The sequence below is a fragment of the Polypterus senegalus genome, chromosome 4, assembly GCF_016835505.1.
Source record: "Polypterus senegalus isolate Bchr_013 chromosome 4, ASM1683550v1, whole genome shotgun sequence".
Lineage (NCBI taxonomy): Eukaryota > Metazoa > Chordata > Cladistia > Polypteriformes > Polypteridae > Polypterus > Polypterus senegalus.
This window is the reverse complement of record NC_053157.1, coordinates 145,254,971-145,280,772: the sequence shown is the minus strand read 5'-3', so window position 1 is coordinate 145,280,772 and position 25,802 is coordinate 145,254,971. Positions and strand designations below refer to the sequence as shown.

Below are 25,802 nucleotides of genomic sequence, written 5' to 3'. Positions count from 1 at the left end.
ATTAAAAAATTACTTATTGTATTAGGTAATGGAACATTACAGGGCGGTAAGGACACTGCTGCTAGTTCCCCGCACCTCCCAATGGCAAGTCTGTGAACTGGTTCAAGCAAACATCCTAGGTGCCTATTTGAAGACATTAGAATGGATTAAACTATTTTTTTGGTCTGGAATAAATAAGGAGGTCTGCTGCTTTTGTGGAATTCATTTTTCACCCAAATTTTCAGTTAAATAACAATTACTCTTATTTAAATTACAAATAAAGCTGAAATATAGAATAATTCAGCGCAAGAAGAATTAAAATGTATTTTTACTGAAGTTAAATATATAATAAAATAAGCATTCAGTTTAGACACTATTATTTAAGTGGAATTAAAAATTAAAACAGCATACAGGATTGTCTTTGTTACACAAGGTGCTGGCAGCGAAAGAAAATTATTGTTTAATAAATAAATCTTGCTTTCAACAAATGCATTCTGATTCTCATACTAGCAATTAACCAGCTGGAACTACAAGAATTACAAGAAGAAAAGTTTACCTCTGTAGGTGTTGGAGAAAGCAGCTGGGGTGACTGAAAAATATAAAAATATTGCAAGTAGAAAACAAACAAACAAAGAGAAAAGAAACAAAAATTAGTAATAAGACTGTATCACTTGTTTGAGGCTGAGGTCAGTCTAATTTTCTTTAGTGTTAGTTAGATTGAAGCAAACTTACACTAATTCATTTTTCACACCTGTTGTCATTTTGGAGAAGAAACTGATTTAATTTGAAGATACTGTACTTAGATATCAATAAATTGGTCAATGATCTGTAACTCAGGCAAAAAAAAAAAAAAAATCCAAGTCCAGAGAGGTAACATAGCAACATTGGACTAAGGATTGAGCAGAGTCTACTATAGGCTTGCTTCTGACAATGTCTGACCATGAGCAAGTCTCTTCACCAGCCTGTGCTACAATTTGGAAAACAAGAAATGAAACCAATTGTATAATAAATGCTGTACATCACACTGGATAAAGGTGTCAGTCAAAAAATAAGTAATAATAATATGATTAGGTCACTGGAGCTGCTTACTCTTGAACATGCTATACACAATTGCCCATGAGTAAAACATTTTGCATTTGAATCAATTTGTTTTTTCCGGTTTTTCTTGGTGACTTGACTTGTTCTCACAGTTATTGCAAAACATAATTTTACAGCAAAGTTTATGCTTTTGAATTGAAAAAGCTAATCAGTAGCAATAATGAGAAATTTGAGTATATTATTGTTATGATTTTTAGAAATATACGGTGTTCATTTGCTTGTATGTTATCTCAAGTACAGTATTTCTTTTCATGTCTTCATCAGATGCATGTAATCTCTCTGTAAAGTCTACATATGTGAATGTACTGTACATGCAAAGCAGTGCTTGAAGTGGATATGCATAAATGCTGGCACCCTGTGCATTACACTGATATATTAATGTGAAGCAAAGGGAACGCAGAGCAGTAGCTTTGAGCATTGCGACACACTTTCTGTGACTTCTTCATTAGAAATTCAAGTGTTCAGCTCTAAGACTGATGTTGAAGTAATGTGCAATTTAAGGTGGTCAGTCCTTCTTGTAGTTTTCAACACTGGGACCAAGGGTTAGAGGCCATCAGAGCAGAATAGATAAGCAAGATGAGAATCAGCATGCACCTAACAGTGCTGAGAGTCAACAACAAAAAGCAGTGCTTGCATCTTCCTTGAGCAACAACCAAATTTTTCTTTTCATTTCACAACGTAAACACATCTCTTTTTTCCTGCCCAGGATGCCACCCCATCTTCAGTCATACGTTCACCCTATTGGGTGGTGGTGCTATTCACGTGGCCTGTCAATCTCTTCTGTTGTGTCCTTTGTTTGCATAAAGAACACTGCAGAGCATGCCTGCTAGCTTAATATTAATAAACACTGATAAAAAAGTATAAACAAAAACATATATTGGGTAATTTTCTATTTTGGGTCAAATTTCAGCTTTTTAACTGAATGGGAAAACAGTGCTTTTCTTGGTAAGTGTGTCAGTAAGTGAGTCACTCAGTTGGTCAACTTTGCATTTTATATACTGTACGGTTCATGTACTGCATTTACTTATCCAATTCAGTGATGTAGGAAGATTAAATTCTGCCCAACAGTAATAGGTGAAAAAGCACTCCTGGATAAGTCAACCATTTCACTTGGTTCACACTGTGGCAAGCGGCTGGGGGTGGCACCCAGCCGGGATGCCCGGAAGGACCGGAGGAGGGATTATGCCCTGGTAGCTTTGGGGACCACGGGATCTGAGCTTGGAAGCTCAACCCTATAGGGGCCCGTGGTCACCGCCAGGGGGCGCCTGATGCCTGAAAAGCCCTGGTCCTCTGCACTTCCGTCACACCTGGAAGTGCTGGCGGGGAGATGACCAAGGATACTAGTATTCACTCATTCAGGGCCAGTTTAAAGTCTTCTCTCAACGTAACATATTCACAAGTTTGAGATGTGGGAAGAACATATCATACAGTTCAAATGCAACATACACCTACAAATAGAAGCATAAATGAATTGTATATTCAGTCATTAGTATTTATAAGCTCTTTATAGCATTTTAAAATGTATGCCTAGTTTGGCTCCTTTGTAAGTCACTTTGGATAAAAGTGTCTGCTAAATAAATAAATATTAATGTAAAAGTACATGCCTGTAGCTATCTACATTACTAAGACAAAACTGTATCCACCTAGCCACTAGTAACTTGATCAATTAATGTTAGCAAATGAAGAATCCATTAAATTAATTTCTGCATAAACAGATATTTACCAAGAAACTAACTTCTCCCGAAATACATCTACTGGAATATTCTGTGAAATCCTCAAGGTATTTCCAAGAAGACAAATCATCTAATTTATTTTAAAGTTTTTATCTTTAATTTTTATTGTATTAATTTATATATTTAACACTGTAATGTCATGTTTATTTTGTTCTGTGATGCACCGGGTTGTGATTCATTGAGTTTTCTACTCAATAAGATAATGTTACATATTTTAATACATTCTTGCTTATCATGTAAGAATTTCACTGTTCACATGACAACACTACTACTGTACTGTACATAAGTACAATACTACAAGTTAATGTGTTATGCAATTTCCTAAAATATTACTTGAAATTGCCAGTATTCATATAATATCATGATTATTCACAGAGAAACACACTCTGTGAGATAAGTTAGCATTACATTAATAAAGAAATGTCATTTGAAAGCACATTAGCATAACACCTGGTCTGCTGAAAGTTTACTGGGCAAAATATAACTGCAAACCTTAAAACATTATCTTGAACTAAGTTACAGCACATTTTGATTATCTTTTTTTCATTTGCTTTCCAAATGCAATTTTTTAAAGTCTAGTACCTCCCCGAAGCTCTGCCTGTCATCAGATGGGTAAGTGATATATGGAGAGTAGGTGAGCAAATCTGGGCGATCAATATTGTAAATGGCCTTTGTTTTAGGAAGGGCAGCCAGATCCCTGTAGTCAAGAAGTTCATCACCAAGTTTAGCCTAGAAATAGAAAAAAAGAATAGGCAAAATTACACAGGAAAACTTTTCATTCTTACCAAATAATACAGTGGTGAAAATACAGTCCTGAAACAGACTGGAGCTCCATTTAGGAATGTTCTCTGTCTTGTGCCTAAAGGCTGCTGGGATTGACTCCCAATCCTCATGACTTTAAAATGGCATTCATACAACAAGGCCCTTCTTAGAGATTCTCCTTTCACAGGAGAGTCTGAATAATGTAGGGACATACTGGCACACTGTTCATCTAGTGAGGGTGGGAATCATACATGGATCCCTGCACTGGCCTCACATGCCCAATTCCCAGCGCCTCACTGGTCAGGAGGGTCCAAGTGACAATTAAATCAATGGAGTCTTGGAAGTTGAACCCAGGTGCAGTGGTAAGGCTCTTGTGTCCCCTGAAAGTTCAATTTTTGGGTGATATTGCCATTCCTGAGGTCTTTCTGTGACCTTGTAAACTCGCAGCACCGTAAACCATATGGAGCTTTCCTCTATATGGTAGCACAACTGATGAATAAATTATTATTCTGAATTTCTTTTATATTTACATTTTCTTCTGTATTTCGACCTGATAATAGCTATTAGGTTATATACCTCACTGCCAGCAGCAGTACTGTATATTCTGATCACAGTTTGAACATGCTAGTAGCTTTAGCATTATACATTGCATGTCAGCAAAATTCAGAGCCACTCAGCTCTGCCAAAGAAAGTCTGAGTTCAAGTGCATTATTTTCTAATCTGTGTTACTGTGTTTTCACAAGGTTTTACTGTATTTGAATTTTACTATTAAATACATAGCATGCATAGATTATTTTGTTTTTCCCCAGCCACTACCTCTTCACGTGAGGCACACTAATCTCAACATAAATTACTGTAGTGTAAATTGTGTAGTATATGTTGCCTTCTCACCTAGTAGAATGAAAATATAACATTGTATTTAATGTCCAATGAATAAATATTGGCACTTGGGTGAATAACACACTTTTTTTATTCAACATGTTTTTAACTTTGGTCTTGGCTGGTGGCAGGGGTTGTAGGTGGGAACCCAATATCTTGCAAGGTCCAGTGACTCGCAGGGTTAGGATCCATCTTTGGTGGGAATGAATTAACTGCAAACTGGGTGAATGGCCTTTTGCAGAAATACCAAGAAATTGATTGAACAATTGCAAATTTTCAGATGCAGAGACTTTACAGGTTAGACTACTGTGTACCCCAGAGAAATGTTTCGGTAGTATCCATTTATGAATTAGTGAGCTTGGAAGAGAAAGTGAAGTTATTGAGGAACACTCATATGAAATATAAAATATATGGCATTGTTATTTAAAATAAGCTAAAGCTAGCTAAACAATTGAAAGCACTTTAAACGATCCTGGATAACTGATCAGAAATATTACAATCTATTAAACTACACTTTTCCATCTTCACTGTAAAGTAATTTTTACTATTGTCAGGATTACCAAATTATAAATCATGTGCTGTCATTCACTCAGTAAAAGTGAAAATTCCAAAAGTTTAGCATGTATAAGTTCTAGGGAAAAAAACATCTACAAAAAGATTCTACTAAAGTAAATTGTCAGGGTCAGGGTCATAAATAACTGTGAAAAAGCTTGCTACATGATAGAATACCAATTGGTAGACTGAAAGAAATGTGATTTGATGCACAGATGTTTTTGCCTTTATATAAAAAGACCAGAGATTGGTTACTTGACGCATTTTTTTACAATAAAGTTTTTTTGGGAGAGTTTTTTCTTTTCTTTTAAGAAGTCAGTGCTTGGGGCTGTCAAAACACTGGGCTTGTTACAGTCCATTGAGGCATTCCTAATCTGATTTTGGCCTTTACAAGAAAAAAATTGTTGTTGTTGTTGACGCCAGTGTAACCCATTCCACAGCCATAGTCATACAGTTTGCACATGGTTTTATGGCTGCAGTTAAGGAAACTGTTTCTCACTGTACTCACATAAATGATTCGGCTTGGAGATCCTGACGTGTTTGATGCTGGTACAGAAGTGATACTTTCAGAAGAAGTTCTTGTTACCTGCAAAGGCAGATAAAATTGTAATATTTATACATAACAGGTCTTAATCTATCAAATTTAGGGTCATTAGAAGTTGGCATCTAAGAAGAGCCTGCAATAGATGGGATGTCAGTAACATGCAAGGAACCCACAAAACAAGCTAGTACATATGGGGACCACAATGACCAATCACAATAAAAGTCTATGCTTGAATTTTGGAGAACAATAAAAATCCCAGAAGAGTCCCACATGAACTTGTGAACTCCATACAGAATGTGTAGTTTGAGAATCAAACTAGGGCTCAACTGGCGTGGGATTGCAGTGCTTACAGTGATACCACAGTACCGCCAAGGAGTTCATTAAATATAAAGAAAATCATCGTGTTTGAAATATGTACAGTATGTGCTCAAACACTATTGAAATTGCCATTTGGAATGATAATTCCTTGAGCAGTGAAAATAATGGATATTACAGTGTACTTAACAAAGTATATTATCAAAAGTGGGACAAATGTAATAAGATGTCATTCACAAATGGAAGAAACTAAAGAAAACAATACATAAATATAAATGAAAAAATGCATCCTGTTTACTTCTTCCATGAAACTATCATGTTTTTAATGAAAATGAAAAGTAACTATAAATAATTTAAATAACTGATCCTCTGAACTTACGCCCTGACCTGCACTCTTTGTAAGATAGTATGCTAATCTAAATGAAACAATACATTTGTTAACATAATAATTGACATTTACTATGTCACAGAACCAAACAACTGGGTATATGAAGCACCTGGGGATGGAAAAATGAAAAGGCAGTTCAACAGGCCAGGAATGGTAGGAGTTTAAGGGTGCACAACAAGTAACAGAAAAAGAAACACTCATGAGCAGAGTAGGAAGAAGAAGGAAACATATTCCAGTGATTTAAATGAAGAAGATATTTAGAAAGCTGGGTTACAAGCTTCTGTTTAGTTAATCTTTGTATGAATGTTACAGCTTGACTTGCTTTCATCTCTTCTAGCATTGTTTAACAATGGTTGACACTCTCACAATAGGAAAAATTAGACATTTCAGGACAACATAAGATATTAGGTAACTAAATGAGCTTGATGGACTGCTTAGTTTCACCTTATTTAACAAACATCTTATGTTCTTATTTAGTATGGCTATTCTGTTGTGACAGAATCCCTCAGCTCACTAGTACTAGGGGTAGCGACGCTACGGTATTCTCTCTTTGTGTACCCCACCGAAAAGACTTAAATTACTGAAGATATTTATTGTAAAGAATTAAACACAAGCAGAGGTAAACAAAACTGAACAACACTAAATATTAGCACTCTTTGTATGTATAACATATTTACCAAATAAAGTGCATTCATCCATCCATCCAACCTCACATTTCTTCCCAATAAAGCACATGCTTCAAACCCCCTTCCTGAATTCTCCCTCAATGGTGTACTGTTACTGAAGTAGCTTTATTCACCAACATTGGGCTACTCAGAATAGTTCTATGGGTTTTCCCAGTGGCAGCCATAAGCTCTTCTCAATCCCTAACACCCAAAAGTAACTTGAAAGACATGGCATCGTTGACTTCCACTTTCCATAGTGCTGCACTACTACCAAGTGGGTGCATTTTATTGCTATCTTGGGTTGTGGAGGAATTCAATCAGGCTTATACCTACTGCACTATTATTAATAGTTACCGATTAAACAGTGTAGCATGCGGCCGGTGCTCTTGCCCGGCTGGAACGCCTTCACGGTTGGAGGACCAGGGGAGCAAGTGTGGCCAGAGCGTTACCTCTCCCGGGACACTAGATGGCACCCCTCCTGGATTGCAGCAGTGCCTCAGACTCCTGCAGGGCTGCATGGGAGTTGGAGTGTGGTGCAGCCCTGTTGGGATCTGCATGTGCCCCCATTGGGTGCTGTAGCCGGAGCTGCTGAGCCGTTATGGACAGTTCTTCCGCCACACCCGGAAGTGCTGCTGGAAACGAGTAACCAAGCACCTGGATCACTTCCAGGTGCATCATAAAAGGAGCCAGCAGCCACTACTCGGGGAGCCAGAGTCGGGAGGAGGAGCAACGAAGCTTGACCCAAGGAGTGAAGAAGGACAAGGAAAGAGTGAAGAAAGAGACTTGTGGTATTGTACTGTGCTTGTGCATGGACTGTGTTATACTTGTGGGGAACAGGTAAGGCGTTTCCCACAAGGGAAAAAAATGAAATAAAACTTGTGTGCCATGAACTTGTGTCCCACGCATCTCTGTGTCAGGTTTAGCTAGCAGTGCCAGCTTGGTGGGCCACAACAGAAAGCATGGCATCTCTGAGGTCTACTGGGTTACCTTTACTACATCATCCTAGAAGAAGTATTAGGTGCTCCTGTGTTCCAGTTCTCCTATTTACTTCCCTTCAGGCCCACATACAATGCACACTGTCATTGTTAGCTTTATCACCTTTAAGGGACATCTGAGATGCCCATGAGATCGAAGGATCAGGAGAAAGATCAAACACAGGGCATTATCTCCCCTGGGGTGCTAAATGGCAGACCCCCAGGATTGCAGCATTGTCTCGGATTCCCACAGGGTAGCATGAGACATGGATTTGTTCGATTCAGTCCTGTTGGGTTCTGTGGGTGCCACCAAGGGTTGCTGCAGAGGTTGGGGAGCCCTATTTCATGGGGTTTCTGTCTCACCCGGAAATGCTTTCAAACCACGTGTATGGGAGACTGAAAGCACTCCCAGGTGGAAGATAAAAGGACCTAATTGCCTCAGATGGACAAGCCAGAGTCAAAAGGAAGAGGGACAAAGCTTGCTAGAGGAGTAGTGGAGGTGGAAGGACAGTAAGAGATGGAGGCAAGAAAAGAAAGGCATTGCCATATGCTGCTTTCATTATTTTGCTTCATTGTGCCTTTGTAACTGTGCTGTGAAGGTGGGAAAAAGCGTTTCCCACTGTAATAAATCCAGTGTGTTTTGCTAGACTTGTGCCTTGCGTCTGTCTCTTTTGGGTTGAGGAGCTGGCAAAGGTGTGTTTACATACCCCAATGACAAATGAAGAAGACTTCTCATCACCAAGTAGGTTTCAAAATAGGCCTGACTAGACCTCTTATATGCCCATGCACCCCCATAGCTTTTCCCTGAGATCTCTTTGGCAGTCAAATTCTTCTTCATTATAGAGAGAGACAGAGAGATGGAGAAAGCAGTCATGCTTGTAATCTGCATAGGTACATACTGCATACTTTAATCAATTCCGACAGAAAACTGTAATTTATCAGTTTTTGAAATGCTCAAGTCTGGAAGACCAGACTTTTGTTAATAAGACTGATGAGGTGATGGATGAGGTGCTATTAAGTACTTAAACCAAACATGTCTGGGGTGTGGAAGGAAAAGAAGAGGACCCAGAGAAAGCTCAAACAGGCACTGGGAGAATGTGCAAACTCCAATTGTATCAAACCTGCAATTCTTCTCTTGATGTATAATCGAGATATTTCATTTATTATACCATACAGTTATGTGAAAATGCAATATCGTTTGTGTCGGTCTAATTTTTGGACTTTCTGAGAGCTATGTGATTATTAGCCATTTTTGATATGTTAGCCATAGAACTGAAAGAGGATGTACTTTCTTTTACACATGACTGTATATTGTCATTAAATGCATGATGGTCTTCTTAGCAGGTGAAAAAGTGGGTCACTCCCATGAGTTAATCACAGCAGGGGTAAACACCAGAGGCTACAGTGATTCCAGTTATTGATCAGTAGCTCTAATTAATGTAGTAATTACAGTGCTCTTTCTAAACCCTGAGCAAAGAATCCTGTTAGCACTGTCCATCACTCATGCATAAGTGTTCAAGAGAAAAAAGGCATAAGTAGAATGCGTGCATGCAATACAAGCTAATCATGTCTATGTGATTATAAATTTATTAGGCTTGGACTCCCTGGGGCAAAAAATCCTCTGAACTGATATAAATCTACCATGTCAATCATATCAGGAAATATAATTAAAAGAACAAAGTTTCAAATGTATGATTCAACTGAATCTAATGCACATCTTCTATTAGTGACATAAAGATAGCTTGCTTCAGTTTACACAAGAATATTTAATCACTTTAAGTCACACATGAAATGCTTTCATCTTAGAGAACACTCAGGTGACTATGTATGATATTCAGTGGCTGTGAAAACAGCTTTGATACAATTATGAACCATCATATCCAAAATCATAGTCTCCATGGCTCAGCTGGCATAGTTGATATTATGGCCAATTCACTAGACAATGTTTACATAGAGTTTGCATTTCCTCTACACATTCTTGTAGTTCTTGTTGTATTCTTGTTCTTTTGGAAAAGGTCGGTCCAGCAAATGGACAGATGGTAGTTTGGATGGTAAAGAAGTACATTTGAACTCCTGGTTATTTAACCAAAGAATATAAGTAATGTTTTTCCACATTAGGTTCACTGTTAACAGCTTACATTTTATGTCTGCTAACCCATGTTAATAAATTGCAAGAGATAGTTTAACTAGCTTTAGTTAATTATACATAAACTAAGATTAATAGAAAAGGTTAAAGCATTACATTAATATTAAATTCGGTATGTGAACATTAGGGGTCGCTATTGCCCCTTTAAACCCAACAGGCAGACACTCAGGACACCAGGTAAAAGCACTAAGAATTATTTTTGTTAAATTCTTGCACAGTGCTCTCTAAGCACCATAGCCACCATAACAGAATCAAATAGCACAATTAGGAATCCGGGAGCCCAGGATTCCCGGACATTTTTCATTCCCGCATTACCGGGAATGAAATTGCTGTAATTCCCGGGAAACCGGGAACAGGCAAGTTCGCATATATAGCATGTAAAAGTGTAAAAATCGATCAAGAAATAACAGAGTTATAGTTGAAAACTGAAGACTTCATGGACGTCTGTCAGACAACAGCTTTAAACAGCAACTTGAAATTGCAATGTGTCAGCCTGTTGCATCCTCATTATCTGTGCCAAGAAACTTGCCATCACAGAATGTTGACAAGAAACTGAATGCATCAGTAACAGGTGAAATGGCGGTGTTTCACAGCAACTGCAAGCGCAAGCATTGTTTAGAACAAGTGTATCTGTATCTGATGTCTGTGCTGCCTACTTCAGTGGAGGCAAAGCGTGCTTTCTCAGCAGCTGGCGTACTCTGCATGAAGTACTCTCTCAACTGGACGACCGCACGCTGGACATGTTATGCTTTCTACGCTATTATTACTGCAACTAACTAGATCGGGGTGCCCACAGTTTTTCGGTATATATAAATCTATATATATACTTGCATAACTGAATAACCTTTATGGCACAATAACAATTCAATGCATTTATGGTCATTACAGTATTTGGATTTAATAATCTTCATGTGGGAAAAGGCTGACTCGCATAAATAAGTAGAGCCGAATAATGCAGTCAAGGAGCTTTTGAATTCAGCTGAGTGAAAAATGACGGCTGTCTGATTAACTGCGATTTTAGTTCCCTTTCTTTTCTCTTTCTCAGATTGCTTTTCGAAAGGAAGTCAGTTTCGTAGTTTTTATGAACAGTTCGAAAGTGCCTTTCCACATTTTCCTTCTTTGGAATAGCAATGATAGATTGACAGATCAGACAAACGCACTTCGGTTGTGACATTGTGAGAGAAAAAAATCTTCTTCTAATTACACATAAAGCCCATACCATCCCCAAACAATTTTTTAAAAATCCCTTCTTTAGTTGATATAAATTGAAAGGCTAACTAGATCACAGCCGGAGTTTTGCAGTAGCTTGCGCTTTTGATAGTGCGTGCAGGGTGACCAGTGTCTTAGAAGAAATGAGATCTCAGACTGGATGCCCTGTATGTCAATCAAGTGGTAAATGCCATATGGAGGATATATGATAGACTAACGTTTAAAAAAAATGTTTTTTTGAATGCAACACGATCTACCTGCACTGCCTTTGCGATCTACCGGTCGATCGCGATCGACGCATTGGGCACCCCTGAACTAGATACATGTACTTATATGACAGCATGAACTGCTTGTAGATAAGGTTAGTCTTTTATTGGTGTCAACATACTGCAGTAGTTTTATTAAAAATAAGTATTGGTCGTTCTAAAACCGTCCACATGTGAGATGCCCGTGCACTGTGTCATCCCAGGAAGCCCGGGATTCCCGGGAATGACATGCAGGATTCCCGAATTCCTGGGAATGGATTCCCTAAGCCCAATAATTATAATTCTCTTCCCCTCCATGCGTTTCAGCAAGCTTCATCCACCAACCACCCAATTCTGGCTCCCTTGCTGGATTCTCAGCAGTCCTTTTTATATGGTCTGACCTGGAAGTTCTTCTGTCCACATGACTTGCCAGCACTTCCGGGTCAGAGAGAGAACTTGAGTTAGCCCGGAAGTACTTCTGGACTCCCGTTCTCATGACTTAACAGTACTTTAGCATTTCCAGGCTATGCAGGAAATAAGAGTCCCAAGGTCTTCTCACAGCATTCCCTGTCAGTGCCCACGGTACCTAGCAGGGCTGCGATACTGAACTCCAAAGTCTATGATGTCCTATGGGAATGTGGCACACCATTAAGCTATAGGGAAGCTGCCATCTAGCGCTTTGGAGGAGGCAGTGTCCAAATGTAGCTGCCTTCCCACATTCTTGCATACTCGGGGCATCCTGGCCGGGCTGATCTGCCAGGCATCCCTTACAGATAGAATACAGCATTACAGATAAGCCAGTAAGTCAATTATCATCTCCTAATTCTTACCTTATCACAACAATAAACAGGGCAGAGCAACAGAAACAATTCTCGCTCCCTAAAAATAACTTAAAAAGTGTTCTTCCATGGATTATTGTGGTTGTCCTTAAATATTTTTCACATGTGTAAGATTAATACTACCTAAATTGATCAGGGAGTGAATTAAAATAGACTAAGGGTAGCAAGAAAAAAACTGCATGGTTAACAGCTGATAAGGTAGCTTTTTAATTCTGCCAGGTATTCTAAGCTCTTAAAGCATACGCATAGCATTATTAGGCAGAATGGCATCCATGCAGAGAGCTGCACTTACAAACCTGTGAGATATCATCACTGAAGTGTATCCGCACCTGCTTCTAGAAGAAGTTGGTTAAAAATTGCATTACAAATTTCTGTACTGACTCTAAAATTCTGATGTATAGTTTAATAAAACTACAAGTTTGACAATCAATGAGGAAATGTATTAATTATAGCAACCTTTTTTCTTTTTATTTGAAAACAAAAAAATACAACTGAATATAATCAAATAACATAATTAAATCAAACAAATAAGAACAACCTAACAACCCAATAATATTATTTAAACTCAGCAGATAAGTTTTAAATTAGATTGTGGCACTCTATTCAACATAACATAACAGTCAGAAACCCATTTAATCCAGTTCAGGGTTCATGTCAGGTGGTTGCACTCTTTTCCAAGCTACATAAAATATTTTCATGTTTTGTTTGGACATCTGGATGTAACTGCCATTAAAGTATATGTTATATACTAAACTCCTACTTTAAACTAAAAAATTCTCTAAATTATTGTATTAAATCATTTTCATATTTACATTTAATTCGCTGTGTAGTTTCATATTTACTGACTACAATTATGTAAAATTATACAGCACTCTGTATATTCTGCACAAAAATGGCTGAGCTACAGTTTTTCTTCCATAATAGTTTGTGAGTGTGTATTCATCTACTCTGAAGCTGTAAGAGAAAATCTGATACATTTTGTACATTTTGTACACTACATGAATCAAGAATGAGAAGAGATCACATCTAAAGGACATTTACTGCATTTTATGCTGCTGCACATTTATCCCCAAATGAAAATGTAGAAAAACTATCTCACCTTATGTTTTTCTTCACTCTTTGCAGACTGTCTACATAGAGGATGCCAAATAGTAGAACCTAAATTACAAAATAGGCATCAGATAATTAGGAAAGAGTAATATGATCTGCAATTTTTAAAGTATGTTTGTTTTTATTAAAGGTAACATGAGAATAACATATCACTTTAAGAAAGTTAAACCTTTTAAACATAATTACAGTGTTGTTAATATTATATACTGTAGACATCATATTTACTAAAAAACGAGGGACATTCAAAATGTTTCTGCATTTATATATTTTCGTTGGAAACAGTGAAGGTGGGAGGAATAGTAATTGGGCATTAAAAAGCTGGTATAATGCAGAAAAAAAATGATTTGGAAAGGCACACACCTGTCTATAGAAGGTCCCACAGTTGACAGTTCATGTCAGAGCACAAACCAAGCATGAAGTCAAAGGAATTGTCTGTAGACCTTCAAGACAGGATTGTCTTGAGGCATGAATCTGGGGAAAGTTACAGAAAAATTTCTGCTGCTTTGAAGGTCCCAATGAGCACAGTGGCCTCCATCATCCGTAAGTGGAAGAAGTTCGAAATCACCAGGACTCTTCCTAGAGCTGGCCGGCCATCTAAACTGAGCGATCGGGGGAGAAGGGCCTTAGTCTGGGAGGTGACCAAGAACCCAATGGTCACTCTGTCAGAGCTCCAGTAGTCCTCTGTGGAGAGAAGAGAACCTTCCAGAAGGACAACCATCTCTGCAGCAATCCACCAATCAGGCCTGTATGGTAGAGTGGCCAGACGGAAGCCACTCCTTAGTAAAAGACACATGCCAGCCCGACTGGAGTTTGTCAAAAGGCACCTGAAGGACACTCAGACCATGAGAAACAAAATTCTCTGGTCTGATGAGACAAAGATTGAACGTTTGGGGGAAAACAGGCACCACTCATTACCAGGCGAATGCCATCCTTACAGTGAAGCATGGTGGTGGCAGCATCATGCTGTGGGGATGTTTTTCAGTGGCAGGAACTGGGAGACTAGTCAGGATAAAGAGAAAGATGACTGCAGCAATGTACAGAGACATCCTGGATGAAAACCTGCTCCAGAGCACTCTTCACCTCAGACTGGGGCGATGGTTCATCTTTCAGCAGGGAAAGCAGTGATGAGAGGTAAAATAATTTCCTTCTCATCACATAAGAAAAAAATAGAAAACAAACGTATTCAGGAATTAGAAGAAATCATTAAGTCTCTAGAGGCATCCCCAGAAGAAGAATTACAAAACAAATTGCGTAAAAGTAAACTAGAACTTAAAGGAATTATTGACAAAAAAACACAATTTTTAGCACAAAGACTACGAATAGAAAACTTTGAACACGGTAATAAATCAGGCAAGTTTTTAGCCAACCAGTTAAAAATAAACAAAGAGAAAACTGCCATATCTGCTGTTAAAGACTCAACTGGGAATATAGTATATGACCCTGAAAGAATAAACAACACTTTCAGAGATTTTTACAAAACCTTGTACTCACCACAGATTAACCCATCAGATAATGAGATCAATGAGTTTCTAGACAGGATAATACTTCCTAAATTATCAGATAGCCAAGCTACAGTCCTGGACTCGCCATTAACATCAGATGAGCTTCAGGAAGCTCTTAACTCCATGCCTAATAGGAAGGCTCCAGGTCCAGATGGGTTTCCAGCAGAGTTCTACAAAGAATTCTGGATCATTCTGGCGCCAACATTCTTCAGAATGATGTGTGAAATAGAAGAAAATGGTAGACTACAGCCAAACATGAATTCAGCCAACATTAGTCTCCTGTTAAAACCAGGCAAAGATCCTATATTTCCTACCAGCTATCGCCCAATTTCTCTTATTAATGTTGACCTGAAAATAATTTGTAAAGCCCTTGCAAAAAGATTAGAGAAGGTAACCCCTTTCATAATACATCCAGACCAAACTGGTTTCATTAAGGGGAGACATTCATCCACAAATTCACGTAGATTACTCAACTTAATAGACTTTTCTTATAGCAGAAACATGGAAACCAGTATATTATCTCTCGATGCAGAAAAGGCTTTTGATAGAGTTAACTGGAAGTTCTTATTTGCAACTTTACATAAATTTGGTTTTGGAAACTTCTTCATAAACTGGTAAAAATTTTATACAGTTCACCAACAGCATGCGTCAGGACAAATGACCAAACATCAGATAGCTTCTGTCTTCAGAGGGGGACCAGGCAGGGATGCCCTCTCTCCCCCTCGCTATTTGCTATCTTTATTGAACCACTAGCAGCAGCAATCAGGCAAACTACAGTTATTAAAGGCATAAAGTGTAAGAACATAGAACATAAAATCAGTCTTTATGCAGATGACGTGTTACTTTATCTTCAGAATTCTCAATCCTCTCTCTCCCAGGCAATTGAACTAATAAACTCCTTTTCAAGAGTTTCAGATTATTCAATAAACTGGTTAAAATCCACAGTTCTTCCAATTAATTTCTCTTTTGTCAATTCCCTTAATACACAATTGGAATCAGGGAATATTACATACCTGGGCATTCATGTGTCTCCCAGGCTGGCAGATCTAACTAAACTAAACTACATCCCACTATTAAAGAAAGTGGAAGATGATCTTGCTAGATGGAAATCCTTACCGATATCACTTATGGGGAGGGTTGCCACAATTAAAATGATGGTTTTACCAAGAATCAATTACTTATTTTCTATGATCCCAAACAAGCCATCATCTGATTGGTTTAGATCCCTGGACTCCTCCATCACTAAATTCCTTTGGAAGGATAAACCTCCACGAATTAGCTTAAAAACACTACAGAAGACCAAAGATAGAGGAGGGTTGGATCTACCCAACTTCTATCATTATTTCTTAACCAACAGGCTCCAATATATACCAAGATGGTTACAACATAACCCGCTGGATGAGTCCTGGTTAGATGTAGAACAGACACTTTGCAATACTATAGAGCTTTCGGACCTACCGTTTATTAGCTCAAAAATAAGAAAGCATGAAAGCTTTAAAAGTATTAATATCAGTACCTCACTGACAGCATGGTGGGAATATCTAAAAATGACGGAGTCTTCACTAATTCCATGCAGACGCACACCCATCTGGAATAATCCTGACATATTGCAAAACAATAAAATGATGAACCTCCCATACTGGAAAAGTAAAGGAATTCTATACATGGAACACATAGTTGAAGGATTGGATTTCATTCCATTTAACAGAATAGTCTCCCAATTTGGGATAGACAAGAATAGATTTTTAGAATATCTCCAAATTAAATCAGTAGTTAAAGAAAAATTTAAGCTTAAAGTAGAATTACAAACACCATCAAGGGTATTAGACTTCTGTAATCTCAAACACCCCAAATTACTGTCTAAAGTATATAAAACATTGACCAAAATAGATGATACAATAGCAATTCCTATAGGCAAATGGGAGGAGGATCTATTAGTTAGCTTTGATCAGACTTTCTGGTCCCAAACCTGTTTAAAAACTTTTAAAACGATCAGAAACCCCAATTTACAACTAATTCAATACAAAATTCTACACAGAGTACACTATACAGGTCATCGGATGTTCAGGATGGGATTTGTGCCATCTGACACCTGCACACACTGCACAGACAACATTCCTGACAGTTATATCCACGCACTGTGGTCATGTCCACCTGTTCAGGGATTCTGGTATAGAGTATGTGAAGACCTGTCAAAGTGTCTGAAATGTGATATCCCAACTTCCCCCCATTTTGCTTGCTGGGAACCTAGAGGATGTCCCGATTGAAACAAATTTGGTTCACGTGGTTCTCACTGCCATATGCATCGCTAAGAAAACTATCCTCATAAACTGGAAAAAAAAGATAATCTTTGCATTAACCAGTATAGAAATCTTTTATTGGATCATATTACACTTGAGACAGCCTCTGCCTCCACTTCAAATCAATCTCTCTGGGCTCCTTTGATCGGTTCCATCACATAGCGATGATGGAGGGTCATTGATATGGTCCTGCGGGATGCTGTGGTTGATGTGGTGGAGAGTCTGAGCTTGGAGTATCTGGAGGATCCCTGGGGTGGGTTCACTAGGGGGTCTTGGGCTGGGGGCTGCTGCCCGACTCTGGTGGTGCTTGGGTTACCTCCGGGGTGGGCTTCTGGTGGTTGTGCGTGGGGCCTTAGGGGGTCTTGACGGTGGCTGCGGTCGCTGCCTAGTGGCCGCAATGCCCCTGGGTTGGTCTGGGTGTGGGCCTGGTGGCTTAGGGTATGGGGGCGGCCGTCCCCGGATGGGGATATGGGTGGGGCCTTGGGGATTGGGTCCTGGCATGTACGCTGCGGGAAGAGGGCGGAACATGCGGCAGTTCCACCATGGGGAGGGATGTCCGGGAGGGAGGATCCAGCTTTATCCTGGGTGTCTTATGTCTTACTTAATCTGAATGTTGAGTAAATGTGGGGATGGGAGTAAATATTCTGCTGGGGTGGTGTGGGTTGGTGGCCTCAGACTCGTGGGGCTCTGTGATGCTGCTGCTTCGGGCCATGGCTAGATAGGCTGGGGCCTCCGTGCCCCGGGTGGATTTTGGGAACGGAGGTGCCTATTGGGGCCAGTAGGGGAGCTGGCTCCCTGGAGGGCTCAGGCCCCTCAGCCGTTCCTCCCCATCCTCAGACATTTCCCTCCTCCTGCTCCTTCACATCATCACACAAACATGCACATAGGGCCTTGGGGTGTGGGTAAGTCAGGGGTGCGGTATGGATCCCGTTTCCGCAGTCCTGTGGCAGCCTACACCCCAATTTTATTTGCACATTAAACACTTCCACAAAAACATTCCACACAAATGCACACTTAGGGCCTTGGGAGTGGGCACACTCAACGGCATCCGGTGGGGGGAAATTTCAGCCTCACTCCGAGTGCGGTGTCCACTTCCAATTTTAAACTGCACCTAGTCACGGAGAGTTTTGGGGGGGAGGTGGGGCTGTGTGTTGGCATCAGCTGGTGTAGGCCACATGGTGCCGGCACTGCCGCGCCCCCAACCACAAAATGCACCTTATCACACACACCAACACTACATTAGAGCAGGCGGAGGGAGACTAGAGGTCTTATTACACCTCTGTTCTCAGTTAGCTGCCGGGGCTGGAGGCTAGGAGTGGGAGCTGGCCGTCTGCCTGTGGTCTGGAGTGGTGGGTTGCTTTGCTCGACGTGGGAGTGGGGTGCCTGCGCACTATTACCCCTGCGGAACGGGACTAACTCTGACGTCCAGGAATGGCTGTAACTCAGGTGCGGCAGCACCGGGACCAGAGTTAGGTAGGGTGTGTGTGGGGAGTGTGAATGGGTGTCTGGCGTACATCCTTGTAAGTCTTGGGTTGTATGTGTATGTGAGAGCATGAGGGAGGGAGTGTATGACTGTGTTTGTGTGTGACTGTATATGTCAGGTGGGGTTTTGGACTCCTCCCCTCTCCTGGGACATCTGGCAATACTACAACATCTTTGCCTACCCTCCCCTGCCTTAAGCATCTGTCTGGTCGCTCCCGGTGGCTGCCTGGTGGGATCTGGTTCCCTGGGCTCTGTTGGATCCTCGGCGGGGTGGGTCGCCCTGGGTCCCGGCTGCTGGGTTCCGGGCCCGGCCGACTCGGGGAGAGTGGCTGCGGGCGGCCTGAGGGCTTGCCGTTGATATCTCCGGGACTCTGCCGGCTGCTGGTTGTGACCCCGGGTGATCCTCTGCGCCTCGGGTGGGGGTTGGGGCTTCTCTGGTGACGGCCTCCCTGGGGTCTCCCGCTCTGGGGTGACCTCTGGATCTCTGGGCTTGGAACTCCCTCCATCTTCCGCACGTTTTGGGGGCAGGTCTGTGGCCCTTCACACTCACTATTGGATGCTCCTATAGAGAAACCTTACACATACAAGCGTACGCACACAGGTGCTCACATGGTGATTTCATAAGTATGACTTGGACATCTTCAGCACATGATCTAAGGTTGTGGTGGCCTAAATGCCTCAGTAATAATTACTGTATGATTGTCAGCAAACATTTTTACTTTTATATATCTTCATGTAGCTGATGCAGCAATGTTTTTGTCTTGTGTTTTTTTTTCCCCCCCTCTCTTTCTGCAGGTCTAGAAGCGGATTCTGGTTCATTTATTGTTTATTCTATACGAAACCCCCTCCCCTTTACCTCCATCTCTTCCTTCTCTCTCTTCTTTTCTTTCACTTTTGTCTCCGTGTCCGGTTCGAATCTTAAAAACATCTAAAAATATTTTTAATAAAGTTTTGGTATCAGGCGTGACGTCAGCAGAAGCTGTAACGCTCCACCTGAGAGAAAAACTGTAAGGCTAGTCGCCAGCATTCAGACATCAATTCTGATTGCTTCACAGCCGAACAGGACACGGTAAGAAAAAAAAAAAAGCAGGACAACGACCCTAAGCACACAGCCAAGATATCAAAGCAGTGGCTTCAGGGCAACTCTGTGAATGTCCTTGAGTGGCCCAGCCAGAGCCCAAACTTGAATCCGATTGAACATCTCTGGAGAGATCTTAAAATGGCTGTGCACCGACGCTTCCCATCCAACCTGATGGAGCTTGAGAGGTGCTGCAAAGAGGAATGGGCGAAACTGGCCAAGGATAGGTGTGCCAAGCTTGTGGCATCATATTCAAAAAGACTTGAGACTGTAATTGCTGCCAATGGTGCATCGACAAAGTATTGAGCAAAGGCTTTGAATACTTATGGACATGTGATTTCTCAGTTTTTTTATTTTTAATAAATTTGCCAAAACCTCAAGTAAACTTTTTTCACGTTGTCATTATGGGGTGTTGTGTGTAGAATTCTGAGGAAAAAATGAATTTAATCCATTTTGGAATAAGGCTGTAACATAACAAAATGTGGAAAAAGTGATGCGCTGTGAATATTTTCTGGATGCACTGTACCATCAGTTTTAATAGTGTTTTGTAATTTTTCTCTTTTGTTATAATTATTCTACTATACATTGTTATGGCCGATAGCTGTGTTGGAATTGTCACAAAAACTGAAATTATTAAACATTTACAAAATGGCGGCAGTGTTTCAAGTATTGCTTCAATTTATGGAGTAGGAAGAACAGTGATGCCAACAAAATTGAAAAATGTGCCGAAAATGGAAACCACTGACAGTAATGTCATTCTGTATTAATGTTATTGTTCTTCTATATTGTCATTTTCTTCTTAAATTCTGTTATACAGGTATTATGTTTTGTTAATATATTGTGATGTGATGACAGATGGTGATTTGCTGTATGAGAGCATCTGTAAGTAAAGGGACTTGGTGAAGGGCATCTGTTCTGTAAGAGGTGGACACTTCTGTTAGGAGATGAGAGACAAGAGAAGTTAGGAGAAAAAGGAAGTCATGGTGTAAGGAGGTTTTGAGTAGGGAGTCAGGAGACAATAAGCAGGAGTGTTTGCGATATAGAGAAAAAAAGAATGTAAGTGGCAGGAGATAAAGTGATTGGTGGGGAAAGCTTTCTTTTATTGTTTTGGAGATATGCTCTGTAACCCGGATAATGGCGTATAAGACAGGGCACCGTTGGTTACAGAACAAAGACTCCAAGAAAACCATAGAAAACTCCAGTACCTCTGAGTTGTATTTTCTTATTATGCTCATCACAATATTACATAGATCAATTAATTTTGTTACACAATGTTATATGAATCAATTATTTTGTTAAAACTATATTAAAGTTTGTTAATGCAGTTTTGTTTTGTAAATAAATGTCTATTTGCTAAACTAATCTACTGTATATCATTTTTAAACTAGCTGTTCTGTTATCTGTCTTTTCTCTTATCCGTCACGGCCTTGGTCCCAACCCCTGACGGATATTCGAGGTTTTACTGCATGCTGTTATATATGCGATACTGTACACAGAGTAAGAGGCTAATCAGCCTGTTTTTCATGTGTTCTCGTGGCCTATATGGACCCTGTTACATATATCAAGTACAGATACATACTGTACCGCATGCATACAAAGCAGAAAGCATACAGTAGACATTATGTCAGAAGCCTATTCATCAGACCTGAACTAATTACAGACATTGCTGTATATTGAACTATTTCAAAGTAAAGTGAATATGAATTTATATTTCCACAGATAAATTTGACCATTAGCCTAATTAAAATTTTGTCAATGACTGAAATAATATCTTTCCAATCAGAAGTGCCTATTTATGATTACTCTTAGGTTAACAATCACCATATCACAAGTATAAACACTCTATATTAATAATTTCTATCTAAATAAAAACTATTTTCATTTCTATTATGCAGTGATTATTTTTATTACACTCTTTTTAATTAAAAACTAAATTATATTTGAATACATGCTTTTTTTCTGGGAACAGGGATGTGAGAATGTCTTTATCTGCACTGAACAGATAGGGCACACAAGGATAACACACCTTTGATACCAACAGAAATAATCTGTGATTTGATTTCATATCTCTATGCTAGGATTAGCACCCCAACAAACACACATCCCACCACTCTGCTGTTGAATTTCTACCCTCTTGCAAAACAACAAGGTACAAGTCATATTCAAAGATGCCTGACAAAACAATAATGGAACAGCAGTTACTTGTTCAAAGGTTAACAAATTAACTGGGACACCTTTTTATCCTTCATGGCACGCTTGTTAATGTATGGCAAAGGTAAAATCTGTCAAGCATGTGGGCATTTGGGCACATTGCACGTTTTTGGGTCCATCTCAAATTCTTATGGGGAAGGATTTGAGTGTGAAACAGTCACTAACAATATTTCCATTTTCCATAAAACGGAAAACTTTCCAAAGGATTACTGACGTTCGATTAATCAGCCCCACCGCTTCTTTCTATTTTGCTACAAATCTGAATGGCACAGGGAGTCCAGCATCAGTTATGACCAGACCTCTGAACAGCAAGGACCACCTACCGGAAGGAAGCCTTCTCTTATAAGGGCGAAGAGCCACGTTAACATGACTAATGGCAATCTACTCATTTTTGAAAACGTTTAATCTTTTTTTTGCTTGGACATTAAACAGGGTTACCCATGGAACCCTGACTCTTAATTAACTCTGTTTTCTGCTTTATCATTTTAAAAGTGTGTTTATGATTAGGTCAAAGAAACATATGTCACACGGTACTCATTTTAAGGTTTTGAATCATATAAAAACCTCTGTCCATATTTCATAAAACAGGTGGACAGGACTCAGAAGGTCACTAGTCAATAACCAACTCAGTAGTGAAGCTAAATACAAGAGCACTATCTGGAAATTAATTTGGTCATTCAACACAACATTCTAGTGTTAAAGGAAACAAATGAACTGAAAAGCAAAATAATCTGTAATTATATGTTAACGGTTTTGTCCCTGTTTACACTTCCACATTTCCCTGTGTTATATCAGTATCTCTGTAACGTAGGGAATCAGCAGAACACCAGTAAAACCAAGTATACTCTGTGGCCCCCATTCATATCACAGCATTGGAGCACAGTGCCTTTTAAAAAATGTGATATGCTACATATTTTTTATATGTACATACATGCAAAGGGTCCATCAAAAATAACATAGATGCACGAAAACAACATTGTGCTTTTTCAGCTGAAACTATACGGCACAGGAAGCCCATCCCTTGCCATTCCCTAACAAGAGCTCTTTGTTGCTTCATGTTTTCTACAGATCAGGCTGAGCAAATACACATTCCATGGAGGAAAGTCCAGTGCTGTGTGCTGTCTGCTGAGACTACAGCTATTTCTTCTATGTCCTCCCCATATTCTCTTCTAATATATGTATAGGATTAAAAATCACCCAGGATTGTCATCATAACTGGCAAAAGAATTATCGTAGTAGCCAAACAAATGATCTGATATTGCTGGGTTTAACAACCAGCATTGCAAAGTTTAGCAAATAGCATCGTTGATTTAGGAACTGTAATACAGATTTAATCAAATTGCTTTGTACTCACCTTTTCACATCATAAAACAAAATGTGCACGAAAAGGCATGACAAATCTCCCATTTCAAATAAAAAATGTGCACATAAAAAAATTCTGTCATTGGTTACATTTCTAAAGTAACCAGATTTGTTAGTCCTTTACGTAAAATGTTAAATTGTCTTCCAAGTACCATAAATCCCCCCTTTATGATATCAGATGCTAAGTTTAAAGCTGACTGGTTGAAAGTAAATGAATGTTCTGAGATGATAACTCTTGAAACGTGACCATATCAGATCTACCTTCATTCATCTTTCTTTATCTGGGTCTCTTAGAGCGATGTGTACCTACTATTTTTGCAGTAGCAGAAACAATGGAAAAACCTGTGGTGGATGGGAAGTCAGTCTACAGAAATGCATACACATCCACTTACACACTGTATACCAGTAGTTTTGAGTTGCTAATCAAGCTAACATGTCTCTGGATAATCTCAAGCATACAAGACAGTAGCTGTCATTGAAAAGCTGCACATTTTGAACCATGTTTTTGTGGCAATAGCTTCAGCTTACTTGCAGAATGAATCATAGCTCTTTTTGTAGAAAATAGTCTGTGTTGCTCATTACCTTGAAGATACATCTCTTCTCCTTCTTTGAACATCAGGTCACATTTGGCACATCTAGCACAGGTGGGGTGATAATGTTTGTCACCAGCCTGTTGAGAAAGTAAAGAAAGAAAGAAAATACATTGATTATTTCAATCGTGATTTAGACATTTTCCATTAAATAAATATATAAGGAATTGTGCAGCTATTCACTTCAGATTCTCCTATTTCTTCTTGAGACCTCATTTAAAAGGTTACACGTTTAAAGTAAAGAAAAGGCAATGGTAGAAACCTTAACATAAATGGTGAAGAGATATACAGACATTACATTTGTTAGTGCTTCTATCATACATCTGCTATCCTGAGTCCTAATGCTACGTCCAATCAGTGCCTGTGTGGAGTCTGCATGTTCTTCTCATGTTAGCAAGACCTTTTCTCCATCTACTGTGGCTTTTGTCGCAGTATCTGTTTCTTGCCTTGCTGGTACTCACAACTCTGAATTAAGGTTTAAGAATTAAAAAAAAAAGATAATGTATGAAAAAAGTTGTTCATTTAAGCCAGCAAAGGTTCTTGATGATTATCTGCAATGTTTATGATTTTATAAATGCCTTATGGTATTTAAAGCAAAATTATTACAGTAAAAATCCCTGCAAAAATTGGAAGACTTGGACAGAATTCAACAAACAAATAACACTGCATGACTATTTCCAGTATATAAAAATACATTTGTATACCTTAAAAGGTTCTTCTCATTTTAGCTAGATGCTTGTTGCAAAATGTCCTACAGAAATACAGACGTATTTCTTTCAATGTCTCATGTAAATTCTTTATCTACATTTTGCCAACTTTTTTATGTTTAACAGAAATGCACAGGTTGATCTGATCAATGTTGTGTCATTAACATTTTGTTATAGTACACAAGCTTAAAAATGTAATTCTTTCACACCTTTAGGTATAAAGGAGTAGTGCTGTAGTAAGATCACCTTTACTGAGTCCAAGACAAGTCAAAGACCAACTAGTTGAGATCGATTCAAAACCAAATTCAAACAGGAGTTGAGACCAAGTCAAGACCGATTCCAAATGATACTGAGACCAAGTCCAAGACTGACTATTTAACTAGTTCAAACATGCCAATTCTCTGATGGTGTAAAAGATTCTCAGTTATGCTATACATCTGCAAATCTTTAGACAATGAATTAAAGCATGGAAAAGGATCTGACCAGTCACTGAGGCATTGAAATATGGTAGTAAACATGTAGCTCTCATCCCAAACAAAAAAAATGATGATCATGCTTCAAATTTTGGAGATTATTAGTGCCTAGTAGTTATACAGCATGATGTGTGAGACTCAAAAGATGTTTTTCTTTGGATGATTATATTGCACTTTTATGTATTACAATCAAAAACAAAGTGAAACAACACTATAGGATGAAATTCGGCCACATTATTCATTTCAAGTATGGTTTTTCAACTGGCATTGTACTCAGCACAATCTAAAAATATGTAATAATATATAATCCCTGGCCTCATGAATTGAGTTGTGCTGAAGTGAAGTCCCATTAAGCTAAACTGAAACTTCCCATTTCCATAACCTGCTCAACATTAGGCATAATTCTAAAATATCACATAGATTCACCTCATCTTTCCAGCCTGATGAACCAGCAACACAATCTGTGCACTGCTCATGCTGGCACATAAACCAATTCATTAGTCGCTTAAAAAGCTGAAACTGTATAACCTAACTTTATTGAGAATTTGGCTTTTCCAAGAGTTTGGTACTTTCTCCACGTAGCTCTTCTCATTAATTTAGTTCCTATGATCTCATTTGTTTTATGAATTGTTCTGTTTGTAGGTAGTACTGTATGTGTG

At 39.2% G+C, this 25,802-nt stretch overlaps 1 protein-coding gene across 16 annotated transcripts in view; it reads right to left on the bottom strand.

Annotated features, from left to right (window-relative positions):
* The window catches only part of ablim2 (actin binding LIM protein family, member 2), a 315,904-nt gene that overhangs the window by 85,689 nt on the left and 204,413 nt on the right, over window positions 1-25,802 (bottom strand). For 8 of the 16 annotated variants that reach the window (XM_039751406.1, XM_039751419.1, XM_039751421.1 and 5 more), the window contains exons 7-12: window positions 23,956-24,043; window positions 13,428-13,486; window positions 12,625-12,663; window positions 5,512-5,589; window positions 3,393-3,539; window positions 536-568 (exon numbers count right to left, since the gene is read on the bottom strand). In XM_039751406.1, coding sequence (XP_039607340.1) covers window positions 536-568; window positions 3,393-3,539; window positions 5,512-5,589; window positions 12,625-12,663; window positions 13,428-13,486; window positions 23,956-24,043 — 444 coding nt within the window. The remainder of the gene's footprint in view (window positions 1-535; window positions 569-3,392; window positions 3,540-5,511; window positions 5,590-12,624; window positions 12,664-13,427; window positions 13,487-23,955; window positions 24,044-25,802) is intronic. The other 8 variants (XM_039751420.1, XM_039751413.1, XM_039751408.1 and 5 more) reach the window with 3 other exon arrangements.